General features: G+C 48.9%; 1 protein-coding gene across 5 annotated transcripts in view; it reads right to left on the bottom strand.

The window, feature by feature from the left end:
• Positions 1–14847, bottom strand: part of Arhgef10 (Rho guanine nucleotide exchange factor 10) — an 86319-nt gene that overhangs the window by 17750 nt on the left and 53722 nt on the right. For all 5 annotated transcript variants that reach the window (XM_075986270.1, XM_075986273.1, XM_075986269.1 and 2 more), the window contains 7 exons: positions 8266–8381; positions 7645–7772; positions 7416–7516; positions 5791–5912; positions 4938–5024; positions 3417–3643; positions 2735–2892 (listed from right to left, as the gene is read on the bottom strand). In XM_075986270.1, the coding sequence (XP_075842385.1) occupies positions 2735–2892; positions 3417–3643; positions 4938–5024; positions 5791–5912; positions 7416–7516; positions 7645–7772; positions 8266–8381 (939 nt within the window). The remainder of the gene's footprint in view (positions 1–2734; positions 2893–3416; positions 3644–4937; positions 5025–5790; positions 5913–7415; positions 7517–7644; positions 7773–8265; positions 8382–14847) is intronic.

Below are 14847 nucleotides of genomic sequence, written 5' to 3'. Positions count from 1 at the left end.
TACGTGTGTGTGTTCAGAGTAGACACACTGCCCTCTGATGTTCACAGGCTCCTAAAAGCATGGCATGGCATAAGAACACAGACCTCTGAAGCAAGACAGAGCTGTCTGCAGGCTGCCAGAGGAGTGTGATGTTGCTGACCACAGTATGGCTCCTTTGAAACAGGAACTCCAAGATCAGAGGTGGGATAACCCACTTTAGATATTTTACTTTGGTTAAAGTTCGACTTCCAACAATCGGCCTCTATTTTCTGGCCACCTAAGCAAGTTCTCTTTTCCGTAGATACTGTATTTTTGTCTCCCTGGAAGGGCCTTGTACAATCTCACTACTGAAAGTGTCTGGGCCAACTCTTAGGACAATTCCTACCTAATAAGGCACCTGCACCACAGACAGACTTCATACATGAGCTAACAATACTGATAACCTCAAGTCTTCATAACCTGAAACATTCCCATCAAGTCCCAGGTTTCCAAGGCCCACTCCAAAGCAGCAGAACCTTCATCAGGCAAGGGCATAGTCTCTGATCAATCACATCCTCCACCGCCAAGAACAGAAGAACAACAGGCTGTGCGTGGACGCTCGGGCCACCTTGCTCTCTACCACCCAGGCCTGCCGACAGTGTGCAGGCAGTGTATACACAGTGGGAAGGGACTATATACAGCTACTGTGGGTCATGACGCATACTGCACACTACACCACAGAGCTGGGCTGGCCAAGCCCAGGGACACATAGCGATGAGGATTAATTCTCTGATGGAGGAGGGTCATCTGTCTATATGTTGCTTTCATTGGTTAATAAAGAAACTGCTTGGCCAGAACATAAATAGGTGGAGTAGACAGAACAGAATGCTGGGAGGAAGAGGGAAGTGAGGCAATTGCCATGCATCTCTTCTCTGGACCAGACACCATGAAGCCAGTCGCCAGGTCAGACATGCTGAATCTTCCCCGGTAAGCCACCACCTCCTGCCTGCAGCTCCATCTACAATCCTCCAAGCAACTGACGTACAAGAAGGAAGAAAATCAGAAGGCCAAGGGACAGGAGCAAAGAAAACCACCTGGAAACCTTAAAGAAAGGGCATCATGGATAGGGAAGTAGAGAACAATATAATGGCAATCAGAAAATTCGACAAAAGGAGAAATATACAAAAACTGCTGTGCATTGTGTACGTGCCTTCTCTAAGAAGGGTAAGCAAAGAAAATAAATAGAGTGAAACCAAAATACCCATAAAAGCAGATGGAATAGGAAAGTGACTCTCAGCCTTTTAGTGGAAGAAAGGACTGGGGGCATGGCTCAGCGGCCAAGCTTCTGCTCTACATGTAAGCACAAGGTTCAGCTCAGTCTCTAGCACATTAGATAATAAAGTAAGACCAAGCAAAATGGCAGCATGCTATAAATAAGTCCCTATGCAAGTTTTAATACTATAATGGTTATTCAAAAGTTCACATACACTCAGAATCATGGAAAAATGGACATCACCTTCTGAAATCAACTACAAAGACCCGCTGCATCCCCCTGAAATCACCTCCCTTCCAACTTACAAATAATCAATATTCCATGCAATGTAGTCTCTGCCAAGGAGGGGCCTGGAGAACACAGGGTGCAGAGGTGGACAGCAAGACCCAGCACCAGTGGACAAAGGTCCAGAGCTCCCCAGTCTGTGTTTACCATTGGCAGTATTCTGCGGGTGGTAAGGAGCTCACCAGCCATTTTGAAAACTCATTAACAACTATTCAGAAAGCACTGGCAGACATAGAGGGCAGCATCAGGGCAGGAAACCCCACCCCCCATTTTGGTGGCAATGGCTCTTAGACCCCTTAGGAAATACAGAGGGTCAGAAGGCTTTGGGTGCATATGCATAGGGCCTGAGGCCAGGTGTGAGCTGCAAGGCCAGGTGTGCAGGCTCTAGGGCAGACCTGGGCATTTGGTGAGCATGCTAGCAGGAAAGGGTCAGCCTCTGGGATTCAGTTTGGCACATCTGTATTATATGCCAGGCTGAGAGACTGGGAAGAAAACCTGGCTACCAGCCATGCAGCAGCAAGGGCAGTCCCTTGCTGTGGAAAAAAATCATTTGCACAAAGCAACCACTGAAACTCATGAGAAAAGCCATTGAAAGCGACGGTATACCCACAACACGGCAAGTTCCCGAAGTCTGAAGAACAGTGAGGTTGCTATACCCTCAGCTGGGAGCACCATAGACGGACCAGAAAGCCAGGGAAGTGGAAGGGTCTACAGAGGGGAGCATGAGACCTGGACAGGCCTCTTAGATGGCCAGTTAAACACGGCCATGCTGAAGGCCTGGGGCCTGAGGGCACACACAGGGGCTGGGCACTTCTGAGGTGGGAAGGACCAGGCTTAGTGTTTGAGGCTCTGCAAGGGCAGGTGAGGCCAGTCACAACGGTGCCACATGGAAGGAGCAGAGACGGAGAAGCCAACCCTACAGGGCTACTGCCGCCCCCATGTGAAAGTGGGCCTGAGGGATGAAGGAAGGCTCAGGAGAGCATGGCAGAGTCTAGAGTGCCCATGAGCACTAGGATCGGCCTTTAAGGCTGGCCTGCCTTAATCCGAGTCAGTGTGGAACAAGAAACCCCTGGGAACCAACTTTAAAAAAATCCCATGTGCCCGTCAGTGCCTTATGGGTAAGGAGCAAGTCACACAGGTTTGGAACTAGGAGTGACAAGCACCGTGGGAGGGGAGACTGACTCCTAGCCAAGGTCAGGGCTGAGTGTGGGAAGTTACCTGGAGCCTTGGTGTAGCTGGCTACTGATCCATTGACCAGGCCTGCATACAGGCCTTGTGGGGAGCAGGCCAAGCTCATGACAGTGGACTTGTCAGGGGTGTAGAAGTGCTGAAGCCTCACTTTCTTGCAGCCCTGACTGCTTTTGTAGATGGAAATGCTACAAAAGAAAAACACACGTTAGCGGTCCCATGTGCGCCCTGTGAGAAGCCTGGTGCCTCCACATCATCGAATGGCAGTGCCCTCCCCCTCAACTCACACGGGCTACATTTTAAAGAACGCCTGCTGCCATTCTGATTTCATTCTTAGAGCTTAGAGAAAAATTCTGGAACATAATTTATTTTCTTCCTATAGATTTTGTAATGTTAGTTTAATTCATCATTAAACAGTGTCATTGTTCCAAATGATTATAGCATAAAATATTGGTGCTTCATTCCAAAACTGAAGAAGTGGTATTTTTTAAGAAGGATTAATAGAACGAATCACTCGAGGGGCAAGCTGTGGGGAGCTTCCCCTTCATCTCTTATCATAATAATTGCCATGGGTGTGGCTGACTGGTGACTGGAGACTGCTGTGACCCAGGAATCCCCTCCCCGCTCACATCTTACGTGGCTCACACTGCCCCACGTGAGGGTAACCTGTCTTGCACTGAGGACAGGCCGTAAAGCAGTGACTGTTCTCTACCTTCCTTCTTCCGTGCCCAGGCAGATGGTGGGCACGTGGGATGCTCTCGAGGCCGTGGCCTCTGGGTCGGTGGCTTCGCTGGACTCCTGGGGCTTCGACTCCTCCGCCGGAATGTACACCATGCACAGGATGCGTGACTCCACATTGAAGCACTCGATGACTTTGGGGTTGGAACCTTGAAAGGAGACGATGGCGACCTGGCCCATCTGATTGCTACAGCTTCCGATCTGAGACAGCGTGTGAGAGGGAGAAAGAGTGTGAAGTACGGCATCCTTCCGGGATTGCTAAATCAGGTCAGGCATGATCCTGGAGATGCAGAACCCTGACCTACAAAGGTATTGATTTTCATGGGCCCATCACACTCAGAAAAAGCAAATCAAGTAAAAGGAGGCCTGACAGAGTCCATTTCTCTTTTCAGCATGTTAAATTTGGCTTTTAAATTTTTCAATACCACGAACGCAACTTTATTTTGCAAGGGAAAAGTGTACACATCGGACAGCAGACACCATCCTTCGCACAACTGCACGGGCCTATTCACACACTCATTTTACAAAGTGCCGGAGAGCAAATTAGCGGCAGTGTTAAGGAAGCTGGCACGACGGTGCAAGAGCTCTCAGCCTCGGTAAAAACAAGCCTTTCGAGAGGCTGAAACTGAAAAGAACACAGCCCAAGCAGGCCATCCCGGGGAGCACAGTGCGTGCTGCCAAGCAGCTCCGGGAGCCCCATGAAAGCCTACTAAGCTCTCCACAGCTGACAGTCTGGAGGGAGCCTGACCCCTGCGGACAGACAGCAGGCTGGTTCCTGGTACTCAGCTCTTCCCTCCTGCATGTATTCTATGCAACAAGGAAGCAACCCCCTCTGACCCTGTTGGAAGGAGGTCAAACCATCAAGTCCCTGTTTGGTTGAGAGAGAAAGAGAGAGAGAGAGAGAGAGAGACAGACAGACAGACAGACAGACAGATAGACAGAATGTATGTGTGAAAAGCAGCTACAAATCTGCTCAGCAGGAAATTACAACCCAGAAGAAGTTTAGCATCTCTGTGGGTCCCTAGGCGGCTGAAACACCAGCTGGCACACTAGGAGCAGGGCTGAACAGCAGCCCTGGCTGTCAGCTTAGAGCTATGTATACTGAAAGGGGCAAAGGGAGAGGCAGGAGGCCAGGGAGCTAGTTCCAGCATGTTCCTCTGGTGTGTGAGAACAAGAAAGGGCTACTACTACTGAGCATTGCTGAGAGCCTAGACATTGCGTAGAACCAGCTCTGTTTAACCAGGACTCCAATGTTCGGGAAGAGGAGGAAAGTCAAGGTGGTGAGACACTGGGGTGGAGGACATGCAGCTCTCCTCACAGTACCTAAGGGCTTTGTCTCGGGTCCTCGATGGTAAAAGAATAAAAGCCAACATCTGAATTCCTAAGTCTGCACCTCACAGGAAGGTTCTGTTTGGAAACCTGACCAGGTATTTTCTGGCGAATGCCCCCAGCAGTTCTTTCTCAACCTGCCCTAAAGATAAGCAAAGAGCCTTACCCACAGGAAGCCACGTGCTGCGGAGGGCGAAGCTGCTTGGCTGTCGTTGCTTAGGTACGGCTCGGGGTTATAAGCTGCGCACTCAATCTACAACGAAACACAACACTGTGGATTCAAAATGTCTTCCATCCATGGCTGGCTGAAGCACGGGCCTGAGCCCACGCATACAATGAACTGTGGAAGTCTCACGAGTTCATTTTGCAGACGTGAATTCCCAAGGTTTGGTCTTTTGTGTTTTTATCTTTAGAACCCCTCAACTGTGCTAAAAGCCAGCTGGAAATGCCAAATCAGTCAGGAGGACTAAGTCAGGAGCAGGACACCTGACGTGTGTCCACTGGCCTTCCTGACACATGTGTCATGTGGTTTTGCAGGGCAGGGGTTCTGAGGCTTCTAAAAGTGTGCCTCACTTGAGCCAGGGGCAAGGCAGCCCCCACCAAGTGGATCAGAGGCCAGGAATAAGAGAGAGGTAACAGTGTCAAGTTATTTCTTAAAGAAAGGTATAAGGCCTTGCCAAGGGCATTGGGCCTCGGTGCCTGAGATGAGGACATGGTGGGCACTTCAGTGAGAAGGTGCACACCACATCAAGCAGATAAATGCTTCAGTCCTGGCCCTCTACAGAAAGGGACTGCAGAGCAAGCTGGAGCACCACAGAAGAGGCTGGAGCACAGCAGGCCGAGGCCTACAATAACCTTAGCTGGCAGCCACACAGTTGGGCTGAGCCTCACTGGTGGGCTCCCAGCAAGACCCTCTCCAATACTGGTAATACACCTCCTCTCCAGTAGCACTAACAGGGTGCGATGCCAGCGCTCCCCAGGTAAATCCTCTGCAAAAGCAGGTACTTCCGGGCCCTCACCTTGAACTCCGGCTGCTTGGCCACCATCACAGGCATGTGTCCCACCAGGAGAGGGTGTGTCTCCTTCTTGGCTAGGTTGCCATCGTCGTCCACACAGAACCATCCCATGTGGTTCTCCTCCTCTATGGGCACATTCAGAGAGAGCAGAGCTGAGCTGGGGGTGAATCTGAGTACGTCCTCCTGTCTCAAGAGCTGCACCCAGCAGTCCATGGCTTGTGAGCAAAAGTGATTTTATCTCGGGAAGCGACACTGCCTTTCCCTCGCTGGAGGTGGAGGGAGGTGATCTCTCACTGCTGCGGCCTAATTTGTAACATCATGGAGCCTCCCACTCCAGATCTGCTCCTGAACTGCACACAGCAGCAGCAGCAGCAGCAGCAACAGCAGCGTGATGGGCTGGGGCCACCCCACACAGGCCTGGATCCTTCAAGAAGCTGAGCTGGTTGGACTAGGTGAAAAACCCCTAAACATGAAGGCATAATTTGCTCCCAAAGAAGACGGCCATCTTAGCTTTGAGTCAAAGCAGAAGCGAGGTGATCACCATGTTATTTCACAAGGGTCATCCCCTGGATTATGGACACAAGTCAGTGAATTCCCCGAATCACCCGGGAGAGGACAAAGACTATGTCCCTGTCCTCACTCAGATCAGGGAGGCTCCCTTTTACAATAAAAGTCTTTCTCATTTCACTAACTCCTGCTCTCTAGGGGACCAGCAACAGCGAACTTCTGTTAAATTCTTAGGTGACAGTTCAGACCGTCTGCACTTGGAAGAGGATTTCACAAAAGGGTACACACACATCTACCCACATACAGGTAGACCATCACATACACAGACATACATCCACACCTAAGCACTCCCTCATATGCCACATATATGCATACACATGACACCCCAGTGCAAGCTAAGTAAAGAAATCTGTGTATATAAATTCTTGACAAACTATAGAGATGATCTGCCTACCTACCTACCTCTCATCTGTAAGTCTATATATACCCACCCACCTACCTACCATCAATCTCCATCTGTCTACCCAATTACCTATTGTCTATCAATCTATCCCCCATCATATATCACCTACCTATCATCTATCTACCTTATCACCTATTGATTTGCCAACCTACTTATCATTTATCATCTACCAACTTATCATCAATGTATCTACCCACCTACCTACTTACACAGGCTAAATGGATAGAGGAGCCGGGAAAGAGTTATAAAGCCACATCCAACCACAGTAAAACCACGGGACTTTTTTTTTAGAGCAGGGATCCTGAGGGACAAGGTATTGGTGCGCTGCAGTCCCTGTCACAGGAGGTGCTGGCACACAGGCTGAGCTCACCCACGCCGGGGTTTCAGGCTCTGGACCAGAGCTACAGCCTCAGGGGCTCACCCTTGTGCTCCACAGTCATAATACACAGAATGTCTGATCACAACAGAAGCAACTGGTATGCTCTTGTTTAACTTACTTTTTCCTACTAAAGCTAGGCTTCCAAAACACAGGAAGCTCTCTCTCCACCCTGGGTTTTACCCTCCCAGGTGTAGGTAGCACCATACAACCTCTCTGGTGACTCTGAAATATCTATTTCTCAGTGGCGCATGCCCAGTTAGTTTAAACCCTGTGTCTTACCAAGTGCCAGCTTGGCCATCTGCAGGCTGCTGACCCAGGACTCCTTGATGGCAGGTGTAAACGTATTGAACACAGCAGCAAAGAAAGTGGGCCGCCCTGACCTGCCAGAGGAGAGAAGCATTCCCTTTACAGACCACACTCTGGCACGGACTGGCAGGTAATGCGATAACCCAGCCAGAAAGCACCTATGCCAGAGAACGGCTACACTCTGGTTTTTTAAGTTACTGACTTGTCCTGCTTTCCCGGGAGCTGTAACTGAATTCTGCAACGGTCGGCGGCTCTGATTTCTTCCTCTTTCTTCAGGATCAGTCGTTGTAAGCCTGACGTCCAATCATGAGCTACTGACTGGTTTAAATTCTAGAGGAGATGCATAACACGTTTATTAGGTTTTATAGCATCTTGCTTTGCTTCATGACAAGGTCTCACTCTAACTGAGGATTGCCTGGAATTCACTATGTAGCCCAGGCTGGTATTAAAGTCATGGCAATCCTCCTGCCTCACACTGCCAAGTGGGGGTGATTACAAGGATGATTCAGCACACTCTGCTTACACACACTTTTAGAAGAGAAGATAAAGCAAAGATCTAAGCTGAAAACCCCAGGGAGACTCAATGGTATTCATGTCCCATCACAAAAGCAAATCCCCGGCGGCTGATCATGCAGACATGCAGAGATGTGACTGAGGTTTGAGACTGCCACAGGAAGGAAAGCTTTGCTGCCCCAAACAACAGAAGAGCAGTCACAAACCCGCAAGTGCCCGGCTCTGGAGAGCCTGGAGACAAGCCTACGCTCACAGATCTGGAGGCTGCAGTAGTGTCCCATCCCAGAGTCCCCCTCCCCAAACCCCGTACCTGATAGCTCCCTCGGAGGTTTCCTATCAGCTGTGAGATCTGCCCAACAACATTCAGGTCATGCAGCAGGTTCTGCAGATCCTGGTACAGCTGCCCTGGCCCCATGTAAACTTTGTCTGAAATGCAGAGGAAAAACAAGAATCACTTGCTTCCTGCTCAGGGAAGTACCAAAATAAATTTTAGTTTTGCATACATACATAATATACACTTGGGAGTTACTCCTTTGCTAGTTGCTGTTTTGGTAATTTATGTGTATAGACTGATGTCTTTCAGCTGCTGCAGGATGGTGTCGTGTCTCATAGGACTGCACACTGCGATGCTCGGGATGGCACAGCACTCACTTCCCTGTCATACCCAAACGCCACAGTTTCTGCTCACTGTTCTCATCCTGGTCCAGCCCAGGTCTCTGAAGTCCTCGAGTGTCCTAGCCTTCACCTGCCCACAGACCTCCCGGTCTGTCTCTGATGAATTTGACTCTTTTGAAGGACACTGCTGAATTATCTTACAGAATGTCTCACAATTTGACCCACACTTTGTAAGAGAGAGCAAGACAGACAGACAGATGGATGGGAGCATGGGTGGACAAGGGAATTTCACATATTTCAGATTTTCCTTCAACTCCTAAGGAGCTGAAGCTGACCTTGAACTCTTGGTCCTCTTGCCTCTACCTTGGGATCACTAAGAGCGTAACCTGTACCACCACGCTGTACTGTGCAGTTCTGGGGATCAAACTCAGGACTTCATGCATGCTAGGAAACAACTCTGCCAATGGAGCTGCACCCCTGGTTCCCCAATTTTAAACATCATCATTAGTAGTAAGAAATACCCAGATAGGAAATTTTATCAGAAACAAATTTCTAATACCTGAGGTATCTAAAACCATAGAGCTCCCTAAGGATTTCCCCCAAAGTTAGAACATTTAGAAAGGACCAGAAATGGCTCTGTCCATACACTGGGGTCAGGAGGTGATGAGCACCCTACTGTCTATGTGTCCACAGTCAGTTCCTACCAGCCAACCCCTATAACCATGCCAGCTCCACCACTTATGGAAGGCTTGGGACTGGGGAGGGAGGTGCAAGGGGAGATTTGCAAATATTCTATGTCCAGATCCCATAGGCACATGAGTGCTGAGAGCGTACCTTCAGCCTCCAAGGTCACACAGAGGCAAGAGGGATCTGAACTCAGAACTACGTTCACAACCCAAGCAGAAAACCTGCACGCTTGTCCTGTCCTTTCCTACCCTCCACTTCACGTTATCATCCCATAAATCATCCCAGAGCCAGCCAGGGAGAGAGCTGGATTTAGAGCTTGGGGCCTTGGTGTCATGATCTCAGCGGATGGCTGCCTAGCCACAGCCGTGCCTCAGGGGTCCCAGGCTGAGCAGAGCCCAGCTGGATTTCAGGCTCCGCTGCTAACCACTTTAGTTTCTTATGATTCTTATCACTGAAGTCTGTAAGTTCGGTGTGCACTCTGTCCCGAGAACCACACAGCTCGTCCCAACCTTCGTTCCATCCACTGTGCCACTGTGTCAAAGTTGGGGCACAGCTTCATAAACACGTGTCTCTCAAACACACACTGTCTCACTGGGGACAAAGCCACCACGATGTGAGTGGTTTCTCAGAACACGGGGCTGATTTTATCACTTTTCATGCCTTCCTGAGTTAGGTGCCTCCCAAGGATCTTGAAGTTTCATCACATGAGGAGCAAACTGTGGCAAGGCGTTATTATGAAAGTATCTCTCGCATTCTGAGACTCAGACTTTCCAGTCCTCACAGCTTAGTTAATAATACATCTTAGACTACTGAAGACTCAAGATGGCTATGTACTGTGTACTGGGCCTGTTTGTTTAGCTTGCTTTTAAGAGAACAAAATGTAACTATTCCTATTTGCCTTGTATTTCCCATGTAACCAACTTTTACAACCCAAGTTAATACATAGCTTTAAAATTAAGACATGTGCTCTTCCATGTCCTTGACCCAGAGGGCAGTATGTGTGCTTATGTGTGTCGTGGCAATAAATGCTGGAAACACAAACAGGCTGAAAGCAACCTCATGCAGTAAACTCCACCCAAACGCTGGAAGAGGCACGCAGATAAGATCTGATAGCCTTTGTTTGTTCCTGTGCTATCTAGGTCAGTAGGGTTCGTGTGTACCCCCTTGTAAAACACGGTGAAGACATCTGAAAAGTGTCCCTCATTCCTTTCCCATGGGATGCTTTCTGTGCTGTTCAATAATAAACAGAGCAAAAGCCCTTCGTGAGGGACGCGACGCAGAGGCTGACAAGACAGCATTCAGGCAGGCACAGACTCGACTCCTACAGCAGACAAAGTATAGACAGACCAGAGACCGTTAGCTACAGAGAGACTGCAGACACAGGGCAGGAAACAGGAACTCAACCTGGGCTCTCTCTTGATTAAACTACCCCAGGGTCAAGGGCCTTGATCTCCTTTCTTCATGAAACACTGATGAACTCTAATGACCTGAATGTCACTAATGCATTCAATCGATGCAGTCAATGTACCAGGTGCATCTACGCACACACCCTTACACATCTACAGTGCACACACTGACTACATTTTCCCTTACATTATGCTTATAAATCAAAATATTTTTATCTGGTAACTCATCCACTGCGTTCACTGTATAAACTTTTGAGAATAAGCTGTGAACCCAGACTTGAGATACCATAAACGCGACATTAACTTTCTTCAACAACATCTACTTTATGTTAGCTTTGCAATCATTAATAAATGTTGACTTCTATTTTTGGTAAGCAGCACAAAGAATTTCAGGACACATTTTAGGTACCTGCAACACTCTTCAGTTAGCTCACAGGCCAGGACTAGCTCGAGGGCTCACAAAATCACTCCCATCACCTGTGAGACCCCTCACACACACACCCAGAGTCACAGCGCCTCCTTGACTCTGTTCTCTACTGCCACATCTTTGTCTTACCATAACCCATATCTAGCTTTAGCCCCCAAAATAGTATGTTTTCATTTACACTGGTGTTCGGTTGAACACCTTGGTTTGGGGAACAAGTGTCCACACTGGTCACAGTTATACCCTGGGCCATCATGCCATGACAAATGTCACCGAGCAGAAGTCTGCACCAAGAAGGTGGGTCCGTCCGGACCAGGCTGCCAAGGTACTCTGCTCCAGCTTCCTCACTTCCCATCTCTGAGGACAAGGTGAAGAACTAGAAAGGACACCGACTTTCTGGCAAGTGTCAAGAATCTGCCATTTGTGCTTGGATTTGGAGAGAATTCCTCCCTCCCACTCACCTCGTGAGTCAGTCACAGGTTTAAACAGAGAATACTCTGCTACTTAAAGAAGACTTTTTGGACTCCTGCGAGCCGGAAGCCTTATCCAGGCTCTTCCTCGAGTCTCAGATCCCTTCAAGGAAGACAGGTGATGGGTAGTCAAGGCAGTGTCCTGAGCAGAGAGACCCCAGCAGGAGGAAAGAAGCTGATAGGAAACAGGAGGGATCTGAGGCGAGGTTGTTCACTTCACCTCAGACACCTGGAGATCTTCCTCAGAAGAGAAGAAGCGGGGACACAGCCTACTGTGTCCTGCCCACTCAGGGAAGAAACAACAGGTCTGCACTGTGGCCTCACTTTACCCAGTAGGCACTCTACCTACGGAGCCATCTCCTCAGCGATGTGTGTGTCCACACCCTGATGTGAATCTGAGGCAGGAAGGGAGGCTACGTCTTCTCAGTGATTAAAGACCTTGATACTGAGACCACAAGGTGTGTGTCCACCTCGGCCCAGCACAGGAAATGCACAAAGTGCCACCTGAGCAGGAGCAGCAGACACTGGGGACGTCAGGGCAGAGCAGCTCTAAAAGGCAACCTCCGTGCAGCAGAGAGAGCCTGTTTTCTGGCCCAAACTCCATCAAGTAAAAACACACAAGCAGAAAACTTCTCAAAGCCAATTTCCAGCTACCTGGTGATAGATTCTGAGCATTTCAGATTTTGTGGGTTGATTCTCTATTGCAGCTGGCACAGGATCGCTCCACATCTTTCCCCAGCTTTCTCACGGACACCACCCTTCCCCCTCCCCGTTTCTATGGAAATCCCTAGAGCCAGTGAGAAAATTCGGGGTGTAAGCTGAATGGAATCTTATGTGACAAACAAAGAAGGGGCTGTGTGGCTGAGTCAACAGCAAGGACATTTACGACAACCTGGGTAGGAGTGTGGACTCAGACATGACCCTCTCTGAGTCTGGAAGCCGGAATATCTCTGACCAGGGGCAGAGGGTTTCCCGGGCCCAGACAAGGCTGTTCTAGCAGGGGTGGGTTGTAAATCAGAGGATGCAGGAGCAGGGGTGAAGGGAAGCAGTCAGCCGCTGGTCTCCACAGGCTCCCACATGTATTTCCCAGAATGCCCCCTGATTTTCCCAGATCTCCAGAGAATCAGCAGGAATGGGAAGGAACTGCTATCCTCTGGTACAGCAACCAGCTCCAGTCTGTCCCGGTCCTTGCCTCCACAGGGCCACACCCCTGGGTCAGGCTTCTGATAACTAAGAGCTCACTGAGAGCAAACACCAGGGTTCAGAACTGGCTTCATGTGCTGCGTGGAGGGAAGTCAAGTCCAACCTCCTGTGTATGAGTAACTAGCTCTTCCAGAACCATTTGGCAAAGAGTTTTTACACAAGACCCTCAAAACAAAAGCAGAAGAATAGGCATTGCATCAAACTCAGAAGCTTCTACACAGCAGAAAGAGCAATCAACTGATAAGCCTTAGAGGACATAAAGATCTGCCTGCAAGCTAACCACGTGACAGAGGATTACCACCTAGACCACATTAACAAAAATCCAATTAATCCAATTAAAAATGGGCAAATAATCTGAACAGACATTCCTAAAAATAATATACATAAGTGGCCAATGAGACCACAAAGAAAAATTCTACATCAGTAATCACTGCAGAAAGGCAAATCAAATTACACATCACCTCACACTAGTGAGAAGAGCGGTCATCAAAAAATAAATAACAAAAGCAGGTGAGAAGTGGAGAAAGGGAATTACGGCCTGGCGCTGACGGGAGTGTAGACTGGTAGTGGAGCCAGCACAGAGGACAGCGTGGAGGAGCCCCCAGGAAGCCACAAACAGACATGCCCCACGACCTAACTATCCTACCCTGGGTACACATCCAAGGGACAGCAAGTCAGTACATCACAGGCCAAGACACAGAGGCAGCCTGTGTGGCCATCAGCAGACAGCACAGGCAATGAGAATATGGTACACACACACAGTGGGAAATTCTATCAATGACACAGCGTACTGAGTTCTGTCATGTGTAGCAAAATGGATGGAACTGGAATACACTGTGCTAAATCAGCTAAGCCGGACACAGAAAGATAAGGAGGTCCAAATACAAAGAGCTATTCCAGAGGCCGGGGCAGGGAGAGGGGAGGGAGGCTGCAGAGAGGCTGCAGACGTACTGTGTGACTACAGTTCACAACCTAGGGATACCTGGAAGAGAGATGACAAGAAGCCCCAAACACGAGGCAACAACAAGGAGATGGCAGCATTAAATAGGCAGACGAGTCAGGACGGATAATACGTCAGTACTGACATGTCACCCTGTGTCCCACAGTTATAATTATTATGTGTGAACAAAAAGTTGAAAGATAATTTTCATGGCGACAGAAATATTAAGGATCTTATTCAATCATTTTATTTTGAATTCAGATGTCAAATTATCATAATATCTGACATAAGTTAAATATAGCAACAATTCATAATAAGCAGCACCAGGGGATGTGTTCTTATTTGGATGAGGAAGACCAGAGTCAAATAAGGTATAGATACCCCGAGTCCCCAGGTTACCTGTGGACCATTACCAGATAATCCAATACAAAATAACCATCCGGCACAGAAGGTGGGGACCTGCTTCTCTGTCAGTATTATCAGTGTGTGGGGAGCAGGTTAGTACACAGAATCCCAACAGATGGTTCATCATCTGCCTTCCCAACCCTGAACCACAGCCTGAAAAGTCAGCAAAACCTTTTAGACACATGTTGCAAAGTGATTCCAGGAGATCTCAACACTTAACCCAATCCATGGGTCCCTGGAGGAGACCAGTTCACTGGTTCCCAAGCATCTCTCAACGTGTGTCGTTCATCACGGAAACTCGATGACACTAACATGCATGCTGTGTCCCCAACAGGAGCCTGTTTTCTGGGTGCTTGGAGCCGTGCAGGAGCAGCTCCTTGCTGCTTCTGCTGGCACAGCCTCACCCTTCCCAGCACTGGTTGCTAGGCAGTGACACCCACACTCTGCCTCCAATACAGAACAACAGACCCAGCTTCCAAACCTGAATGTTCCAGTCATTCAAACAGCAGAGAAGTCATGTGACTTCAATAAGAACAAGAACTTCCACCTAGCTTCTCAAAACGCCCCAAGATAACAAGTCCAAGGGAGGGGGAAAGAAGACACAGAGGCCACCAAACTCTATAGGAAGAACGAGCGAGACTCAGGGAGGTCTCCATGTGAGTGAGCTGGCCTGGAGGGCAGTGTGTTTACTCCTAAGGACAGGCTGACCCCAGACTAGTGTTAGACAGGCCAGCAAGCGTAC

The sequence above is a fragment of the Microtus pennsylvanicus genome, chromosome 9 (assembly GCF_037038515.1).
Source record: "Microtus pennsylvanicus isolate mMicPen1 chromosome 9, mMicPen1.hap1, whole genome shotgun sequence".
NCBI classification, from domain to species: domain Eukaryota; kingdom Metazoa; phylum Chordata; class Mammalia; order Rodentia; family Cricetidae; genus Microtus; species Microtus pennsylvanicus.
The sequence above is the reverse complement of the archived record's forward strand: the minus strand, read 5'-3'. Positions and strand labels throughout refer to the sequence as shown.